The 21,852-nt window shown below is 36.5% G+C and overlaps 1 protein-coding gene and 1 non-coding gene across 4 annotated transcripts in view; one reads left to right on the top strand and one right to left on the bottom strand.

The window, feature by feature from the left end:
* The first annotated feature begins 2,021 nt into the window (after positions 1–2,021).
* Positions 2,022–21,852, top strand: part of MBNL3 (muscleblind like splicing regulator 3) — a 57,672-nt gene continuing 37,841 nt past the window's right edge. For all 3 annotated transcript variants that reach the window (XR_011072273.1, XM_068533413.1, XM_068533412.1), the window contains exon 1: positions 2,022–2,312. Coding sequence is in view for 2 of the 3 variants with exons in the window: in XM_068533413.1 (XP_068389514.1) it covers positions 2,136–2,312 (177 nt within the window). In the remaining variant the exon portion in view is untranslated. The remainder of the gene's footprint in view (positions 2,313–21,852) is intronic.
* LOC137757578 (U6 spliceosomal RNA) lies at positions 8,299–8,405 on the bottom strand. The gene has a single exon (XR_011072417.1). It is a non-coding gene; the product is annotated as a U6 spliceosomal RNA (small nuclear RNA).

The raw sequence follows: 21,852 nt of genomic DNA, 5'->3' as shown, positions 1-21,852 counted from the left end.
TGGACAATCCACCATGGCAGATATTGTGGCAGGAAGGGAAGTGACAGTAGAAGTGACAATTAACAATATGCCACTGAAAGAGAACTATAATACTTCCCAGGGCATTTTATGACCCTAAGTCTTCAACCAGAGGCCAAATTATGTTCAGTATTTTTTAAGAAGGCAAAGTTACATATAATACATTTTAGAAATATTTCCATGAAGAATGACTTAGAGAAACACATGTTTTGCTCTTAAATGGATAAGCCTGCATGAATTTTCTATATACTTAATTTCCTAATGGTATCTGAAAAATTAGGTGATATTGAGTTTCATCTTGAATGCAGAAAGGATAAAGCAAAAATTCAGATTCTGTAAAATTATTGAAGAAACTGTTTAAAAAAGTAAATGAAATGTTTTCAAGAACTTTAATTCTACTTTTTTGATGAAGTTAACAATTAGTTGATTTGTCTGATACTCAGAGCTTACTTTTGCTTTAGAAAATCCCTGTTATTTTGGTATGTGTTCATGGCATAATGCCAGTAAATTAACATTTAATCTATCTTCTCAGCTGAGTTCCTAGAAATTGTTGCTGGTCGACACTGGTTTAAAGTACACACCCTAAAGCTGCACAGTATTTAATGTATGACCAGTGTATGAACAGTGCTTTCGGTCTCACTTATTTGTCCATGCTGAAACCTCCTTCTGAGTTGTTCCAATATCCCTTCATAAAGACTAAGAACTAATAGAGCATACACAGAAAAAAAAATCCAGCATCTTTTCAAAGGGTTTCTTTCTTGATCTGAAGCACATTTTACATTTCACAGTCTCTCCCCTACCTCGTTTGCAGTGGGTCTCCAGCTAGTTATGTCATGACTGTTTTATGTGATCATCAACAATTACATTTCAAATACACAGTTACCTCTTGGAGCATCTTAAATTTTCCTAGCAATTTCTGTTTTCTGGATTTTGAGAGCAGATCATCAAGCCTTCGATCAGATCATAGTAAAGCCAGTTTAATGGCAGGTCTTTGGTAGCCTCTAAAACCTGAAGACACACAGGCGGATCATGGCTACATAAAGGACTGACATGTCAGGCTCTGGCTTTTTCTGTGCAGTGGACCCCTGAATGAATTTCTGCCCCCAAACAGACCAAAGTGAAATAATCTTTTTTTTCTTTTTAATTGGGTTGTTGCCCAGTCTTATATTTCAACAGTAAATCGAAGTGGTTGCTTCCTTTTACTATGTACAGTTCTACACTGGGAAATGCCCTTTTTACTGACAATGGCTGACTGTCCTATGTTGCACTGTCAGTATCTAGATGCTTCCTGTTTTAAAGAGGATATGTTACTGCTTTTCCAAATCTAGAGTTTAAAACGGAAGCATTGTGTTATATTAGCTAATTTTATTTTATTTTATTTTTTGCAGGTTTCTGGAAAGTGCCTTTTCTGAAAACTCTGCTGATTGGATTCCACTTTCGAGCTGCCTCTTTATAAACCCCTCTCCCTGCCACCATCACTGCCACCTCTCCCCACCCGGCCCCCCCCAAAAAACCCTGGTGTGCTTATAGTTCATTCTCAGCAACTCGTTCATTCTTTTTTTCTTTGATTCTCAATTTTCATAGTCATTTTTCCTCCTCCCGATTTTGCAGCAAAAAAAAAAAAAAAAAAAATTGCAGTTGTAACATCCTACCAATCTTAATCTTTAAAGCCAAGAGATAGGTAAAAAAACTTTTCTCCCCTTGACCTGAGACCATTCCACACATTGACAGGCAGCCAGCAGCGTATGCTTTTTGCAAGAATAATTGAAAATATCAACTGGAGAGCACAGAATCCTTTTGAAACTCTGCCAGTTATTTGAAGTAACTTCAGCAGAGGAAAAAAATAAAGCACTCAATATCTTAACCTTGATGGCTGCCTTCTTAGGAGTTGGTCTCTGATTTTTAGTTATTCTGATACGATTTTTATTTTATAGTGGGCTTTTTGTTTGACTAGACCAAATTTGACTTAAATGAAAACTTAAGTGCTAACAAAGAAACATTTCACCAAAGCAACCAGTTATCTCTTCACATTTAGCTTGAATTTATTTTTAACCTTTCAACAACAGCAGTAATAGTGTTGTAGAGAGGGAGCACTTGATTTTAACTTTGCTTTCAATATGACGGCTGTCAATGTTGCCCTGGTTCGTGATACCAAGTGGCTGACTTTGGAAGTCTGTAGAGAATTTCAGAGAGGAACCTGCTCTCGAGCTGATGCAGATTGCAAGTTTGCCCATCCGCCAAGAGTTTGCCATGTGGAAAATGGTCGTGTGATGGCTTGTTTTGATTCTTTAAAGGTGAGTCTCATCTAAATGCACATCATTTTTAATTGAAACTTGTTGATTTCTATGGTTTTTTTTTTGAAATATGTTGTGCCTTGAAATTAGTCAAGTTAATTATAGCATGAAAGGAGTAAGTTTGTTTGTTTTTTAAGACAGGATGTAGACTTTGTAGAACTAAGCCAGACTAAAGCTCACCCATCAAAGCTCACCGACCGAGATAGATAGACTTAAAGAAAAAAAAAATTCAAGAATTTTTGTAGGAGTGAGAAATTGTAGCCTTGCTGTACTTTACGTCTGTGTATATTATTTAGATTTTAATACAGTGGTCATAGTCCTCAGATAACTTAGAGAAGTCCTTTACTGAAATATAGCTTATTATCTATGTTATCAAAATACACTTGGCAGGGACTGATCAGAGGATAAATGAAGTCAGATAGAGAAAGTATAAGGTGAAAATCTCACCATCCAGGAGGAAAATGATGGCATTTTGAATTTTCTTAGTTAAAGTATATTTTGAACCTTTAACTTTAAACATATTGCTACAAAACTAGGTTCACGTAATTTTCTTCCTGAGCAACTGATTGACCAATTTCATATTTGTGAGCACATTTTATAAGGAAAGTTCTATTGCCAAGGTCATCAAACCTGAATATTATGTACATGAGTATAAACAAAATATGAGGACAGGTGAGGTATTATGTAGAATAGAACATATATGATTGCAGAATGAAAAATGCACTGATTTTCATGTTTTATCCATGGTTATCCTTAAATTAAGCATAAACATGTACACATTAAAGCATAGGAGTAAAAAATGGTAATAGATTCCTGGTTTAATTAGTAAGATTTGCTATGATTCATTTTAGATTTTTTTTCAAAATATGTTAAAATGAATTAAGCTTAATAACCGTTTCAATTTCTTGATATTGTTTTATCCTCATCATGACCAATTTTAGCTCATTAACATTTTTATTTATGGCTGCATTGGCTAATAGAGATGTATTCCTTTGTGTGATCATTTATTCAGAAAACATTTTATCATGATATCCTACTTAAGTAGTTACTTTTGCTTATTTCGTGGTTGCTAGTTTTTGTTGCAGACCATTCCAGTTCAAGAATGGGAACTAGTTATAAAGATAATGGCAATTCCTAACGTTGAAAATGTCTGAATTGCTCTTTTTTGTAGCAGATATTATGACTAAAGGGCTTATTCTGTTTTCTTCATTTCATTTTCATTCAAGTTTCATCTACAATTATTTTATGTATTATTTAAATCTTCTGTGTATTATTTAAATCAAGGACTGTGCAGTGCCTTAAATGGAAAAGAGCACTGGACTAGTTCAGGGGGGAAAAAAGGAGATGTCTTTCAGCCAGTTCATATAGAGGGTCCAGCACTGCACTAGTCACTTTACAAATCTTGTTTCAAGAGTCCCAGCCCCACTACTGTTTTTGACTTCAGCTACTTAATCTGACAGAGCTTGAGTTGCTTCATCTCTAATGCATGGGTAATTTTTCTCTACCTAACTTCCATGATCATTGTGGAGATTCCAATGAGATAACATAAATGAAAAGCCATGTATCACTATAAAAGTGAATTAAGGACTTCCCTGGCGGTCCAGTGGTTAGGACTCGGCGCTTTGACTGCATGGCCCCGGGTTCAATCCCTGGTCGGGGAAGATCCTGCAAGCCGTGTAGCGTGGCCAAAAAAAAAAAAAAAAAAAAAAAAAAAAGTGAATTAAATGAAAAGTTATCTTCTTACCATTAACTAAAATGCTTATTTTAGGAGTTCTTCAAAACAGTTCTATTTAGTTAGGGTTTTATTATCTAAAACTACACATTCATGTTTCAAATGGACATGCCCACATCCAGTTGCCATGAGTGTGATGTTAGTTCTTCAAGCTGAGTATCACTGTTTTTATGGCTTACTCTTAGATATTAGAGTTCCTTGCAGGCTTTGTAAATTCTGTCTTTTCAGGTGTCTGGCGGAAAGAGATGTGTGATATTACTAATCATTGATATACTTCAGATCAGTTCTCCCATTTAAAGGCAAAAGAACGCCATAATGGAAACATTTTGAAGAAAAGTAATATGAAACGTGATTGTTAACAAAATGCATACTGCACTACCACTTTAAAGCTTAGAAAATGTTTAATTCAGAGACTACATAGATAATGGCCAATGAATAGTAATAAGCCACTTAATTATTTAAGTACACTGTCTACTCAGTACATCCAGTGTTTTTAAAATAATTTTTGATATGTTAAAATCTTGATGACCAGTCGCACAAGATAAAGATGATTTACATAATCCTTACATTCTCAAATTTTAATGAAAATCTTAGTATTTCAAACATACAGTGCCTTTCAAACAATTAATTAGTCATTTAGATAGCACATGCATCACAGTTCCACGTCTGCATAAAAGCTTTGTAGTTCTCTTATATTATTCCTTATCCATGATAAGCATGAAAACTATACCAAGTTGACAATAGTTGACCTACCTACGTGGGTTGTACTACTATCATATCTATAATACACAAATAACAAAATAACATACCTCGATGGTTATTGCAGCATTTGCTACCCACTTTGAGTTTCTGTGATTGAAACACTTTTGAAATGTATCTGTGCACTGTTTCTTCTTCCATGAGTGGTTAAATAATTGAAGCAATCGCTTGATGAGTTTTGGGCAGCTGCTTTTGTTTTTGTTGTTTTTATAAGGATTCCATTAGCGCTAGGTACTCTACCAGATGGTGATGGTTCTTTGCCTTCATAATAGGCACAATAGTTAACAATATCCCATACTCACCTCATAATGAGGGAATGTTATGAAAATAAGGAGGGCAAGGTTGATGGCTAATTGTGCATTGTGCTGAAGTGCTGTGCCCATCACTTTGTGAATGTTGAGTGTTCAGTGATGAAGTTTGCACCATCTTCAGATAGAGATCTAGACAGCACAGCCCCTAGATTAATTTCCAGCTACGTAAAAGAGTCTCGCGTCATGTTGATATGCAGCTGTTTTTTGACTCAATTGCCTAGTCGGCTTGGCACAATTTATTTCGGATTTTCTCTCCAAAGTATTGCTTAACCCATTCTGTGCCAATTTCTTGATATTACAGTTTGCAGTTGATCTCGGTTGGTATTTTTAGCGACTGCCCCTTGACTTTAACAAAAGATCATTACTGAAAATACCAACCTAGAATCTGTGATTGTTTTCATAGCCAATATTATCTTCATGTATTCTGCTTCAGCAATTTCATGTGTCTTAAACCTTCTCCTCCATACTTGAAGCACTGTGATACCTGCCACTTGTTATCTAGGAAGGATATAAATGCTGTCATTATTTAATTATGAAAGATCAACACCCATCACATCTGCCCACCACACTCACCACCTTGGGTAGTTTTGTAACAAAAATTTCCTGGCAAGGGCCTTAGCAGCAGGTGTAGTCAGAGGCCAGCCATGTCAACCCATATACATTCCTAAAAGATGAGAACTGGGTGAGGAAAACACACAAAACAGCCCCATACTATGTCTTCAAGCATCACATATGATCGCAAGCATAATAATATTTTGGCAAGTGAAACCGGTTTTATAGACATATGGATGTGAATCTATCCTTGTAGGTCAATTTGTCCTGAGTTACCAGTATGTTCTGCACTAGTATCACTAGTCACAGAAGTTTTCACCAGTTTAAAATTTGATTATTTTTGAGTGAATATTTATCTCATCCCTGTTTGCTAAGGGAAAACTTACCGGGAGCAGAAGACTCCTAGCAACATAATCCCAAGGGTTGCTGAATTATGCAAGATTTAGAATCATGTATGAGCTTGATCAGAGGGGTCTGCCTGTACTGTAAAGATACATAGACAGCACCTGTCATCCTGAGACTCAAGGAAAATAACATTTTGCTTAAGGGCCTCTATCTTCTATTATTGACCTTAAAAAGGACATATCTTTGACAGGTAAAAGTCAATGCTATTTTGGACATTTCAAAAATCTCTTTTGAAAGAAGAATGGAATTACAGTCAGTACCCAGTGAAATACATATTGATAGCTCAGCCTCACTTGTTAAACTTTTTATTTTGAAATCATTTTGGGCTTACAGAAAAGTTGCAAAAATAGTACAAGGAGTTCCTGCATACCCTTCACCCAGCTTCCTGTAATGTCAACAACTTACATACCATACATAGCACAGTTATCAAAACCAGGAAATAACTCTAGTTCAATACTATTAAGTAAACTAGAGACCTTATTTGAATTTCACCAATTTTCCCTCTAATGTCCTTTCTCTGCTCCAGGACCCCACATTACATTTACTTGTCATGTTTATTTAGTCTCCTCCAATCTGTGACCATTCCTCAGCCTTTCCTTGTCTTTCATGACCCTGACACTTTGGATGAGTACTGGTCAGTTATTTTGTAGAATGCCTCTCAATTCGGGTTTATCAAATGCATTCTCATGATTTGACTGAGGTCATGCATTTTTGGCAAGAAAACCATAGAAATGATGTGCGTCATATTCGAGGGTACTTGATGTTGATGTATCTCCTCTCTCATGTTAACCTTAATCACCTGATAAAGATGGTGTCTGCTGGGTTTCTCTGCTGTAAAGTGATCAGTTTTCCTCTTGTGAAAATCGATAAATATCTTCTTCATTTATTCAACACCTCAACATACCATTGATGGTAAGGGTCATCCCAATATCCAAGCTGTCAAAATGTGGAAGTGTCCATCTTAGAAGTGATGGGTAACACACTTCTCTACTAACTGTCAATCAAGAAAGGGAGGGAGGAGAAAATGGACCAAGAGATGAGGAAAGACTGAGAAACTGTCACAGATTGGAGGAGACTAAATAAACATGACAAGTAAATGCAATGTGGGATCCTGGGTTGGATACTGGAGCAGAGAGAGGACATTAGGGGGAAAATTGGTGAAATTCAAATAAGGTCTCTAGTTTACTTAATGGTATTGTAGTAAAGATAATTTCCTGGTTTTGATAACTGTGCTATGTGTGGTATGTAAGTTATTGACATTACAGGAATCTGAGTTAAGGGTCTCCAGGGGTGCTCTGTATTATTTTTGTAATTTCTCTGTAAGTCTAAAATTATTTCAAAGTTAAATGTTTTAAAAAGAACTTTCTTAGTCTTGCACATGCATCTCCTGTCTTTTGATGCTCAGAAATACAGTGGAGTATTATTGTTTCTTTTTAAAAATCTTTTTAATTAATTAGTTAACTAATTAATTTAATTTTTGGCTGCATTGGGTCTTTGTTGCTCCACGCGGGCTTTCTCTAGTTGCGGCGAGCAGGGGCTACTCTTGGTTGCAGTGCGTGGGCTTCTCATTGCGGTGGCTTCTCTTGTTGTGGAGCACGGGCTCTAGGTGCGCGGGCTTCAGTAGTTGTGGCTCGCGGGCTCTAGAGCGCAAGCTAAGTAGTTGTGGCACACGGGCTTATTTGCTTCACAGCATATGGGATCTTCCCAGACCAGGGCTTGAACCTGTGTCCCCTGCATTGGCAGGCGGATTCTTAACCACTGTGCCACCAGGGATGTCCTATTGTTTCTTTTAATTTTTCTTTCTTCTTTTTTTTAAACTTTGGGTGTGGTAATGAGAAAACTCTGAAATCCATGCAGTGGCTGGTCTTGGGACTAACCTCAACTAACTAGATGGGTTGGATAATTTAAATAGTTAAGAAAGCACTCATACCCATAACAGCGCTTCACAAACCTAGCAAATCAAAAATTTTGAATGTAGAACATTCATTTCAGATTGTTACCATTTACAGATAGGAAACTGGAGGTCCAGTGAGGGAGAGTCCCTGTCCAATGTCACATAAGCAGTTATCAAAAGATCCTGAGAACTCCAGTGTTCTTCTAATCATTTCAGTCTTTTTTCCTGTGGTGAAGAAGGAGATGGAGAAAACATCATTTGGGCTTATTGTGTTCTGTTTGTTTTTGATCTTTGCAGCATTCGTTTAATTCTAAGAGAAGAAACATACTGCTCAAAAATATGGAACGCGTCACGAATTTTCGTGTCATCCTTGTGCGGGAGCCATGCTAGTCTTCTCTGTATCTTTCCAATTTTAGAATATGTGCTGTCGAAGCAAACACTGGGCTATTGTTTTACTAAACCAAAAGTATCCAGTGCTTATCATGTCAGGCTGTCCCACGTGACATTGGGATGCCCTGTTTTCAACGTTTTGTGTTTCTCCTTCACTTTCTGTTACTTCAAAAGGGGGGAAAAGTCACCTTTCCCTTTCCTAATCTCTCCCTCATTTATTGTTTCATGACATTGTGTTTAGATGAAGACTTTAATTAAAGTTTCGTATTTAGTTCTCTGACAGTCATTTGGGCTATTAATTTTGAAAGGAAGGAGGAAGAGAGGCAGGATGTTTTTATTTTTAGACCACGTTATCTAACTTAGTGATACTAAGCTTTGTTTAATCACCAAGAGTCAGAACACGGAGCTGTCTCTACTCCCTCCTCCATCCTTTTCTCCAAACCCTGCATTGCTGAGTTAGCTAGCCAGAATCGGGGACTGTAACGGGCTGTGGATCATGTATATCTTCACTGCATGAAACTCTTTGATGTCTGATGCTGTTGTAGATATACTCATTAGTACAAAGTCCTGGCCAGCTAGCGAGGTACCTGTCACAGATTAACTGAAAACATTGAAGTAGCAGCTCAGCCTTGTTATGGGTCAAATACAGTTTTGTAAAAGAATTTGGAATCTAATCCAATGAGTTTAAAATGTTGCTTTATGGAAGCATAGCTCAAGATCATTTCTCTCTCCCCCTTGCAGCCAAGGCTGCAGTTGGCTACCTGGTAAGAAAGGACTTGTGATATGGCCAGGGATGTATTCTTCAACCACAATTTGGTACCATTAAGATGGACCCTTTGTCACAGGAACCCCATTTAGTACGAGAGGTCTGAATATCTGAAGTTTGAGAACTGTCTACTATATGTCAACTCTTTTGTGTGGAAGAAGCTCTTTACATGTTAGGGAAATAGATGTCTGATCTTACTTGATCATATAATAATTCTCTCATGTCACATAGCTATATGAAGTCATTATAAATATTGTTTTTTTTCTTTACTTCACGTTTTTGTGAAATGTGGATACAAGGTACTTCTGTGCATCTGGAAATAGCAATTAGTTCTTCTAGGAACATGACTTTATTCATAGAACATCATTTACTCACTGCTGTTTTTGCCCTTACAGATTAGGTTTCTGATTGTAAAGTCCCCAAGTTTGCCTTGTTTTCCTCTATCTCAGCCGGCCACTTGATTGTTGACCTACAGGGTTATATATTCCAGAGGAATTTTAGCCATCTGTTCTTTCCTCATTATCTCTAAATAATCTTTTCATTTTTTTTTTTTTTCTGTGTTTCCTCCACTGTGTAATCAGTCTTCGGTTTCTTAAATTTATGGTTTTTGTTGCTGTTGCTGTCTAATCCAGATTTGCAACCCTGCTTAGGTTTTCAATGTTTTTATTTCTGTGCCTTCAGTTCTCACCACAGGATCAAGTTTTACTGCTAGACGTAATGAGAAGTTAAACTCATGCTTTTTCCTGTCTTTCTTGATACTGTTTTCTTAAAAGTCAGTAAACGATTCCATTTGGTCTACGACCTTTTGTTTTGTAAATAATCTCCACCCTTTGGACTTAACCATGTTGTCTAGAGTTGGAGTAAATTATTTTTCCAATATTATTCCTGATGAGCTTGTATAATATGGCTTAGTGTCATGTCAAACTCTGTTACTTACTGAAGTAAATGTGACAATACGATCCATCGGTTTTTGCGGCTGTTGCTTGGTCATAGGCATGTCAATGTATGCTTTCAATTGGACTTTTTTTTTCTATTGTAAATGGACATATTTTTTGTTGTTGTTGAAATTCAGATCTTTATTTACCCGCTGGGAATTTGTAGAAAAGAGATTAGCCTTTTGCTCCTACACGCGTTCTTGTGGGTAGACAGTGGACAGTGAAGGCAGTTTCCGCACTGAAAACCATCCAACAGCTTGAAAACATAGAGTCCACAGTGATATGTGTTAAATATGACAAATTTCCTGAACTAAGTAAGAGATATCCTATGTGTCAGCCATGATTTGCCAGCTAACTAGATAGTACTAAGGTTCTAATTTCTGTCTCTAGGATGCAGAAGTGCAAACAGAAAACCTTTTTCTCTGTGACTTTAAACTCTTAACCCATCTTTTATATGTGTCTAGGTACATTGAGTAGGCAGCATTATAGTATCAATCATCTCTTATTCCATTCCAAATACATTTTGGAGACTATATTTTTAAGATGACATTGTTTTAAGATCACATTGTCATAGTGCCTTAAAATTGTTGTTCATCCTATTTATGAAAAAATAGTAACCCTGAAGTAACCGTTTGAGAAGGTTGAATATGTTTAAGAACTCTGTGTGGTTTTAAAACGTTTGCTAAATACCTATCCCAGAAGTTGTTTTTCTGTTGTTAATGTTTATAGTTATCACATACTTTATTCAACGAACTTAAATTTTTTCCAACTTTTGTAAAAACATAATCTCTAGAGTTTTTTTGTTTGTTTGTTTGTTTGTTTTTCCATTTCCTGGTTATTTCGCTTTTTCTATTAGCCGGGAAAGCATTCTATATAGAAACAAATTCAATCTTAACTTACTTCCAAGTAACTGAAAAAAAATTTTTAACTGTCCATTTTTATTCTGCTAGTACCCCACTAGAGGAAGGATTTTGTCCAGCTTTAGTGAGATTTAATTGACATATAACATTGTGTAAGTTTAAGGTGTACAACGTGATGATTTGATACAAGTATATATTGGGAAATGACCACAATAAGGTTAGTTAACACCTCTATCACCTCACATAATTGCTCTTTTTGTGGTAAGAACATTTTAAGACTTACACTCTTAAGCAACTGTCAAGTATATAATACAGTTTTGTTCACTATAGTCACGATGCTGTATCTTAGATTGCCATAACGTATTCACCTTATAACTGGAAGTTTGTACCCTTTGACCACATCTCTCCATTTTCCCCACCCCCAATCCCTGGTAACCTCCATTCTACTCTGTTTCTATGAGTTTAGCTTTTTTAGGCTCCTCATATCAGTGAAATTGTACAATATTTGTCTTTCTGTGTCTGGCCTTCAAGGTACATGCATATTGCCAAAAAAGGCAGGATTTCCTTCTTTCTCATGGCTGAATAATATTCCATTGTATATATTTTGGAATATTGTCTTATTTTTCTTAGAGGCCTTAGAGGTAGTCTTGATAAATGCCTTTTTCTTGGGTGAACAACAGATGTAACCATGGAAATGCTTGATGTGTGAAGCATGGTATCAGCAAGTGGCATAAACATAGAAAATGCTGACTTGTAATAACAGCTCTAACCAAGGCTCCTTGTGTGGCCTTGAGGAAGTCATGAGAATCCTACCTACCTCTGTTTCTCTTCATACAAGAGCAAGCAGCAGTACTCAATTTGCAGGACTATTGCTTGTGGTTTACTACAAGGATTTTGTGAATGTCAGGGGTCATTTAATGCTGAAAGTCCTGTTAAATCCATTAAGAGTTCTATCTATATACATTCAATTCCCCAGAGAAATGATTCATTCAACAAACATTTATTGAAAACTATTACTTGTTAGGCACAGGGCTGAGTACGGCACAGAATGCAAAGTTATGGAAGATATGGTCCCTGCCTGACCTTTTAGTATGAAGCTGCTTGTGTTATGTGCCGTAAGCCAGGTACAAACGAACCACTAAAAGAGTCCAAGGGGGGAGGGAGGGCTGGGATTACATCCAGCTGTGGTGGTTAAAGAAGTAGTCATGGGAGAGGTACCGTGTGAGATATTCTTGGAAGGAGAGACAGGAAGACATTCCAGGCAGAAAGGATAACCTAAGCAAAGACAGAGGGGAAAAAACTGTAGTGTGGATTTGGGGAGTCGAGTGTTAAGTCAGCCTGGCTGAAGCATAGAGCTTGTGTTGGTAGAGGAGTAGCCTTAAAGGGAAGTGAGGAGCTTGAACTTGATTTTGTAGCTCTGAGGAATCTGACAATTTTGAGTAGAGAAATGGCATCATCAGCCATTTCATCATAGGGGGACCTCTCAGAAAGCTGCTATTGAAGCTTAGAAAGCTTCATATTGAAGGTATGAAATGATAAGAATTTGAATTAGGAGGTGGCAGTGGGAAGGAGAAGCCAGTGATGCAGTTGAGATGCTCAAGTCAACATGGTTAAGTAAGAGGGGGGTTGGTTGAAATACTACTTCCACCTACTGCTATTTTGTTCACCTTAATATCCAATTTCATTGAATTTGAAATGAAGATTTGTCATACATTTTTTTGGTTTCACATTAGACGGTGTCTTGTTCACCACCACAGCTTTTGTGCCTAGCACACATAGTACATATTGGGAGCTTGAAAAGTGTTCACTGAATGAAACATGAGCTTGTTGAACCGCTTTGGCAGAGGGAGAACCAATATGGGCTCCCCTGCAAGGTGCCTAGTCGTCTCTCCACCTGCATCTGTACTTCTACTCCCAGTTCAGTTTTTACCTAAATATGAATGAAAATTGTATACACCCATGTGCCAACTTTCCTCACTCAACCACATTTTAACCTAGATTTCATGGCCTACAGATTGCTGATTTTTGTGAATTTAATTCTGTCCCTTAGCATTATAGAAATGTCCATTGGCCAAACGCCTTGGATACTCTCCAAATTTAGCATTTTGAGTGTTTTTACCCTCTATGTGGATTTTTAAAAAATTTACTGAATGGCCACTGTTACATATTATTTTAAAGTAACTAGTGTGATAATCTAGTAATATTCAAGCATCATTTTTTGCCTTAAAATGTTTGAAATTGAATTTTACAGCAAGTGGCTAGCTTGCAAATAAAGGTATTCTTGGAAGCATGATAAGCACTAATAAGGTCATTCTGAGTCAAGTACCAGGTCATAATCTGCAGAAAAGGGTTTTGTGTAAAAGGTGACTGCCTAATCCAATAAAAATATATATTTAAAGTTTAATCAGTAACGATTGCTTCGAATGTACAGTGATATTTAAAAAGTCTGAAGAGTTTGAGCATAGAAAGGCAAAGAAAAATTCTTAAAGAGAGAGCCTGTGCATTGACATTTTAAAATAAACTTACCTAGCAATCTGCTTTTTAAAAGAAATGGGAAAATAAGAAATGGGAAACTAATTTCAAGATGGAATGTTAAAAAAGGGTTTCTAGGCTTATGAGCTGTACCTTGGTATTTGTGCAGTCAGCTCAATCTCTTATACCTTCTCCATCTTCATCTCCATTTGGCATAGTGATTTCTGTTTTTCAGGACAGACATCCTGAGGCCTTGGGTGCAATCCTTAGTAATCGAGATGTGATTCAGGTTTGGGCAACTGACTCTACTTCAAAAATAAGAAAAGTACCTGGACCATTTTAGAAAAATGTTTCAACACAGAAGGAAACTTAAAATGGTTTTAAGTATTTAAGCAGCATTCAGCTGATGTCATTAATAGTTTACAATAATATCCATAATTGTGACTTGCATATTTTAATAGGCAACTGACAGCTAAGACAAAACCAAGACCCTCTTTCACTCTTCCCAAATTCTCAAGGCCTCACTCCGGTGGCACATGACATTTATTCCATCTACGAAATATTACTGATAAAATGTATTTAATCATATTTCACTATTCCTCCCCCAAATCTCCTATTCTTCCACTAGAGAAACACTTAAGGAAAAAAATGACATTACTTCCATGCCGGAGATTGTAGAGAAAAAAGAAGAAATTCGGAGACACCTATTTGAGAAAAGCTTTTCATTCTGAAATACTTCAGCTCCAATAATAATGTATTTGAAGCAAAACCAGAATGAAAGTGTAATGAATAAAATAACATACTAATGAAGGGGGGGGTGGTGATAGAGAAAGTGAGACTCTGCCAGAGAGAGAGTTATTTGTGCCATTTTTATCACACATTATAAACTCCTTGGCTTTCCTTGAAGCAAAAATGAAGAGCTGTGATTAATTATGGCTCAGAGACGTCTCATTCTCCCCATCAAATTTCTCCTCCTCCTCAATAGCACCTCTAGACCCCTAGTTTAGTCACCTTTGATTTCTACCCCACTGTTTTCCTTTGATTTTTGTCCCATAATGTCAAGTGCTAGAGCCCCTCTCAGCAACACTCCTCAGGTCTCTGCAGTTGCAGAAGAGATAAGATAGGCAAACGCCTTGTGGGCAGGTTCCCTGTGCTATTCATTGTCTTCCATAGTATCCAGCAGTCTTTTTTACAGAGAGGTGCTTATTAACCAGTGTACTTTCTTTTATCAAGCAATAAGAACAATGCAGTTCAATACATTTTCCTCTTTACAATGGTTGCCAGAAAGCTCAGAGCTCCATTTAGGGCCCAGCTGAAGCGATGAACCTTATCGAGATTTTTGAAGTTTTTGATGTAATTATCACCACCTTCCCCATTATATCACTCTTACTCTTTAGGCCCATGACAATGGTGTTTTTGGAAGTGTGTCTTTCTTGTAAGTTGTTTCCAAGCCCTTTTGGAAGAATGTAGTTGTATAACTAGTGAGAGGGCAAGGGAAGGGGCTAATTCTATCTCTGAATTTCTTATTTACAGCTTATTAAGCTATTTGAGTGTTTTTCATTTAGACGTGTCAATGTATTGCAAGCATTATGGTATTGCAAACTGGGGGCTTCAGATTTAAATAGGCTGCCAGTGATACTCAGAAGTAAACCGAGTACTGCTGAGACTATTCTTAATCGGAAAGGAAAGGATAACAAATACTTGGAACTCCTTAGCCAGGTATTTATTTTCTTCACAATGAAAAGGACAAAGTGTTGTATGGGATGTCCTGTTTCCTTACTGCATCACTGCAGGGTACAACGGATGAACTTTGTATTTGGTGCTTGCTTTGAGGTTTGGGAGTCTATCAATACTTCACCTTTTGGTTATCCATGTTGAAATGCTGTGGTCAACATTGGGTTGTTTGCTTATTTGATGTGAAAAGTATTTCCCTCCTTTGAGCTTGTCTTTTATCCAGATGTCTTTTTTGGGGGTGAGGAGAAGAGGTAGTACTTTCAAATGAGTGTGGTTTCTGCAGTGAGTAAAGGTATTAATTTATTGGAGAGCCGAGGAGAGTTTACTAGAAAATCCTTTATCTGCTTAAATTTGGGTACGTAGCAAACATTTTGAAAAACACTCTGGGGAGATTTGTAGAGCAAATGTAGGCAACATGTAATACGGAGCTCTTATATACTTACCTTTATAACTAATAGCACTACTTTGTAAACAGAAAATGAATGTGTTTCCTAGGAGTAGTAGAATAGAATCTTGAGAGGTCCAATCCTTTTTTTGTGCGACCTGGACTGGCCTTCTTTTATACGACTGCTAACATCATTACTGAGGTCAGAGATGTGGAATTAAGTTATCAAAATCCCGTCGATATGACCTTTTAGAAACTGATTATCAGCGACATAAGAAAATGCTTAGTAAATAGCTAAATCTATTGTTCGATAAGACAGCGTTCCCACAGTGTTGGGAAAGTGTTGTTGGCTGACTAGCAGCACCAGCTTCACCTGGGAACTTGTTAGAAATGTAAATTCTTGGGCCCCACCCAGAACTGCTGAGTCAGAAACTTTGAAGGTGGATCTGACAGTCTGTGTTTTAAAAAGCCCTCCTGGTGATTCTGATGAACACTCAAGTTTGAGGACCACTGGTTTAGAGAAAACCCTAACAGTCCAAGAGAGTATCAACTAAAGATAATGTTTCTCAGTTTCAGAATTCTCAGCACTCTGTATTACTCCCTCAATGCTTTTTCCTTTTTTTCCACTTTTGTTCAAATGGTGTCATTCTTGGCTTATTGTTTATACTCAGATCTGGTGGAAAGAAAATGACATCTGTTCTGGAAGACTTATATATCTTTGGGAAACTTATTATATTTCTCTCCCTAGGGAGCACCACAGTGCTTATTAGCTGAGATAAGGCTCTGAGACGTACTGCACGAAAAGAGCAGTTTACTTCTGTTACAACTCAACATTTCTCAAAATTCTTTTGCCACAGAACCCTATTTTTGTGGAGCACATAGAAACTTCCCATGGCACATCTCATCACAGGTAGCTGGGCAAGAATAACATTGGTGTGTAAATGTATGAAACCAAGAAGAAAAAGATTATTTTAATCATTTGTCTCTTGTAGCCCTTTGGAAGGACTAGTGACTTTTTTATACCCCAAAAGGTCTATTGTAGGTGTCGCTAGCTGCCACAAGTGGACTTTCAAAGTTTTATATGCAGCAAGTGTGGGGACAAAAAGGGCTTATATATGTATATAACATATATAATATATATTTATTATTAGTTCTTTACAATAGAAATATATATTCAGTATAATAAGAATATTCAATATATAAGTATATATGTTCCAACGTGTTTCACATTTATATGAGTCAATCTTGGCTTCTAAGCAGTTGCGCCTGTTGAGATGAAAAATAAGAAAAATGAAAAACTTCAAATATTTAGAAACAGTTTTATAATGAGATTCATTTTTATTATTTTACCAACGTATATAAATAATAGTCAAAATCCCTTTGCTATAATTAATTACTTGTTAGTATTTTAAGCACCATTAACATCTTCTCTTATAGCCTAAAGCTTGTTTTACTTTATCCTCCTAACTTACCAGGAAAAAAATGACTTGCTTGATTTCTTTATATCCTTTTAATATGTGTTATAAATAAAATATAACAGCAGTTTTGGCAAAATTAAAATATAAAAAGTACCAACCGAAAAACGTGACGCTTCCAACTTTTTCATATGATAGAGATTACTTTGAATGTTTTATTCATTATGATTCTAAAGTGAATTTTCATTATGTGAGATCTTAAAGTAAGCTTGTGATGGTAGAGAAGTGCCTCTTGACTAGATAAACTGGTCTTCTAAGTAGGCACTGGCTTATTGCCAGTTGTAAAGGGAGCAATAATTCCTTTCTCTTTTCAGTTATTTGCAAGGATAAGATTAAAGCTTGGATCTGCTTCTTTATCCTCTGCTCTTTCACCTACTGTTACCACTGAGCTGTGGGAGCAGCAACTGTAACAATATCTGGTTCTAAGAAGAGAAGCGTCCTTGGTTTTCTAACATTGTATATAAATTCCCTCTCTAGGCACATGATAATCTTATTACTCACAAAATCAAGGATGCCTCATATAATAATGCATTATCTTCTGTGGGGAGGTAAAATGGTAAAACATACTTTGTAATCTATTGAAGTTTTTATACTTAATTCACAGCAACAATTTTAGTTCTAACTAACTAATAAAGAAAATAAATATTTTTTTTACTGATTTTACTTCCAAAGCATACTAAATTTCTCTTTTTCCCTTTATTCTTTCAAAGTACTTATGAAGTATGTAGGGGCAGGAATTATTCCTAGAAAAACTGATTAACAGAATTGGAAAATAATTTAGCCATGATCTAAAGGTAATTAGAATCCAGGACACTTAAATCCCAGTTTAGCCCTCTTCCTAATAAAGTACTGCATTCGGGCTTCCCTGGTGGCGCAGTGGTGGAGAATCTGCCTGCCAATGCAGGGGACACGGGTTCGAGCCCTGGTCTGGGAAGATCCCACATGCCACGGAGCAACTGGGCCCGTGAGCCACAATTACTGAGCCTGCGCGTCTGGAGCCTGTGCTCCGCAACAAGAGAGGCCGCGATGGAGAGAGGCCCGCGCACCGCGATGAAGAGTGGTCCCCACTTGCCGCAACTAGAGAAAGCCCTCGCACAGAAACGAAGACTCAACACAGTCATAAATAAATAAATAAATAAATAAAAGAACGTGAATTTCTTTAAAAAAAAGTACTGCATTCATATTTAGTAAAATACTGCATTCATATTAAAAATTTAGATTTATTCCTGCTTTGTCTCGGAATAAGTGTGTTAGAAGTCAAGAGTATGAACTGCCTGCAACCTGATTCCAAACAGCTGATTCATTTCAACATTGGATTTATTTATCATTATTATTTTCCCCATCAAATTGTCTTTAAAAGTATAAGTACCCTTTTGGATTCTACACGTTCAATTGTCTAGTCACTTATATGAGATCTAGGTTCCCTACTACATCATCAGCAAATACCTAGAATATTTTGTCTTTTAAAAGCTGTGGAAAAACCTGAATGCTAAGTTAGAGTGAATAGAATTGTTATGTTTACATCATGTTTATATGTTTACCTGATACATTTACATGTTGATTTGCATTTGAAGTCTTTCGTCTTATTTTGTGAATAATGTTTACTTAACCAAAAATAAATTGACAATATAGAAAAGAAAATAAATAAACATAACTCTTGCTCACAGGCAGAGTTGAAGCATTGAAAAAGTCAAATCCTAGTTCCCAGGCCCACAAATCATCACCCCATGTTGCACCATCTCAAAGTTTATACATTCTCTGATCATTTAAGTCAAATCCCCACTAAAACTGAGCTTTTGGTGGCGTAGTCTTCTGTGAAGTGGTATGTGTGGTGTGTGTGAATTCTTATTTGTCTGTGTTCTGTGTGGAATGAAATGCTTCAGAAGAGCACTTTGTACTTCTTTGTGATAAGGTTGATCTTTTGTCATTGTTTGGGATTTTCTCTGCTTTGTCATAGTGTTGAACCTACAGCACCCAGACATTTATGGTCTGAGTAAACCTGCTTCTAAATGGCACTGCCGTGGTGGTTTTTTTTTTTTTTTTTTTAAGATTCTTCTTTTAGAGTGGTAATAATAATAGTCACAAAAGGCACACAACCAACCCTTTCATTGAGCCCCACTTCCATCTGTTCTGTATGTCCATGGGGTTTTGCAGGACTGTTACTTTTGTCAGGCCATGGTCATTTGTGCTTAAGCTCTCATAACCCGACTCCTGATTCCAGGGCACTGCTTCTCCCAGACCAACTGGCAAAATTCTATCATGCAGACATTTGCTAAAAAGCTGTGCTAAGAGATGAGATATATGTACTAATTGTTCCGCTTTGGTTAGGATGAAAGACTTCATAATCCGTTTAAAGCACTTTGAACAGTGCCCAGCACATGGTAAATACACAGTAAAGTTATTCAGGTGGATGTGGTGTAAAAAACATTGGACACTCGGTTATCTTGTCTTATTCGTTTTCAAGTCACCTAAGATCCCCAGGTACTTAACAAAACAGCCCACTTGGCATACATTTATCTATTAAATAGTTTCTGGACATACCTAACGGCTAGTTGGTATGCAATCTTTATTATAATCTTAGAAGGAAAATAGTGACCCAACAATTAGAAATATTTGAACGAGCTCATTCCTCAGTTTAGTACACCATGGTGTTGTGAGGCATTAGTGTACTGGTTAGGAATGTGAGCTGCAGACTCAGACCACCTGGGTTCAAATCACAGCTCTGCGACATTTGTTCTGTTACCTTGAGCGTGTTTCTTCACCTCTCTGTGCCTCAGTTCTTCAGTAAACCACTGACTTCCTAGGGTTATATTGTGAAGACTATATGAGGTAATGCGTGTAAAGCACTTTGACCAGTGTCTGGCACATGGTAAATATACTTACTATAAAGTCAGTTGTTATTATTATTCAGGTGGTCATGGTGTGAAAAAAAATGCAAACCTGACCACAGCGTTCAATAAATCCCTCAAATGAGTTGTGTCATTATGACTACTTTCATGATATTAATGGAAAATATAATTTTACAAGGGCCTCAACGTGGTCTCTAAATGTGTGTCAACAATCATCACATGCCAAGTTACATGAGCTAAACCTGTAGATACAATTATTCTGTAGCCCACTCATAAATGGTCAGAATTAGTTCACATCTGAAGGGTCATTTGACCTTATATACTAGAGTCTGTAAAACATGAAACAAAACAAAACCAGTTAAATGCTCCAGTTATCTTTAGTAGAAAAATAACTGTGAAATATTGGCACACTGATGTTTTACATGGCCTAGTTTATTTCGCTGTATCACTTGATCAAATATTTTTCTAGAACGGAATTTGATTTACTTTGTATAAGAGACACATAAACTGGGCTCTTTTTTTTTTTTTCAGAAAGACATGTTTTCTGAAGTTTTCTAATTTTATTCTGATTTTCAGGGAAGGCACAATGAAGCTAGGGATTTGTTTTATTTTTCCTATTTTTTCCCCTCACCAGAATAAGGATTCCACTAATTAAAAGGCAGTGACTAGACCTTAGAAACCTTGTTGTGCTTAATATAGAGGGTTTATGGTTTTAAGAAACACTGCATCCTTACAAGTGCACTGTTCGCCCACCAACTCTTCTAGCTGCTTAAACTGACTTGCGGAGAACAATTAATAGATTTTTAAAACTAATTAACTTTCACTGTCCTTTGCTTTACTTTGTTTTAGATTTGGAGATAGGCATTCTTTGGCAGGGGTCATATTTCAACTTCTTCTCTGTAGAGATATGAGACATTTATGGTTGAGGGATTGATTTATTTTAAAACGTAAAACTTCCATTTATCATTTTATCTTCTTTAAACAACCCCATTTCTAGTTACATTGTTTGTGGATGGCCTTGTTTAGTTCTTTAAATACCAGGAACAGTTTCATCATCATCAAATATTAACTGCTCACTGAAAGCAGAAGGTGAGTTTAACAAGGTTGCTATATTTACTAAGTAAGACTGAGAGAGGATCATTTTTAAACATATTTTTTAAAAAGTAGTCTCGGTAGTTTCATCTAGAACATTGTCGGTTCTGTTCACATCTCTGAAATACATTTTGGATGAAACTTAATATATTTGGTAGATATTCAGGCCAGGCTAAATAGATCTTTATTTTTAAAAGAGAAAGAATTTATATCAATAAATTGCTTGCTTTTATGTCAGAACAAAAACAAACAGCAACTTGGCCTAATAAAGAATCACTTGGCTAAAAGAAAAAAACCCACTTTATTTAAATACACAGTGCATTTGGAGTTTGGAGTTTTCTTTGGAGATTTGTCTGATACTCTAAAATGCCTACAGTTTTAATAACAAGTTAGCATAATGGTTTCAGTAAGGCTTCTGGTGATAAAAATATATTTATCATTAACAAAATGTAGAGCTAGTCCATGCCTCAAAGCATTTTAATGCAGTCCATGTCACCAAGTAAACCTTTCTGCTTGGAAATTGCGTATTTGGTATTAGTTTGGTAGTTGGGTAGGATTGTGAGAAAAATGCTTAAAGTGGATACATTTGGCTCTGGCGTTTGAAACATGATTTCTACTTAGGAATTTAGCAAGACCCGGTAAACAACCATTTGGTATCATGCTTTTAAGTTTCTTTATCTGAAAGAAAACTTATGTCTAGCAAAAAAAAAAAAAAAAAAGGACTGATTTTTATCTCTGTGCCTCTAATTTCAAAAATGCAGAGGTAAATCAATAACTGTATCTGCCCTTTATATAACCTCTGGGTGGAGGGATACATGGCTGGCTCTAGAGATAATTATTTAATTTATTCTTAGCAGCATACTGAGCCGTTGCAAAGGTAAATTGTTTACATCTGAACAATAATCAGTGCCTTTCTCACCTTTGACTCC

This window comes from Eschrichtius robustus, chromosome X (genome assembly GCF_028021215.1).
Source record: "Eschrichtius robustus isolate mEscRob2 chromosome X, mEscRob2.pri, whole genome shotgun sequence".
NCBI classification, from domain to species: Eukaryota; Metazoa; Chordata; class Mammalia; order Artiodactyla; family Eschrichtiidae; genus Eschrichtius; species Eschrichtius robustus.
Note: the sequence above shows the minus strand (reverse complement) of the source record. Positions and strands in the feature narration are given on the sequence as shown.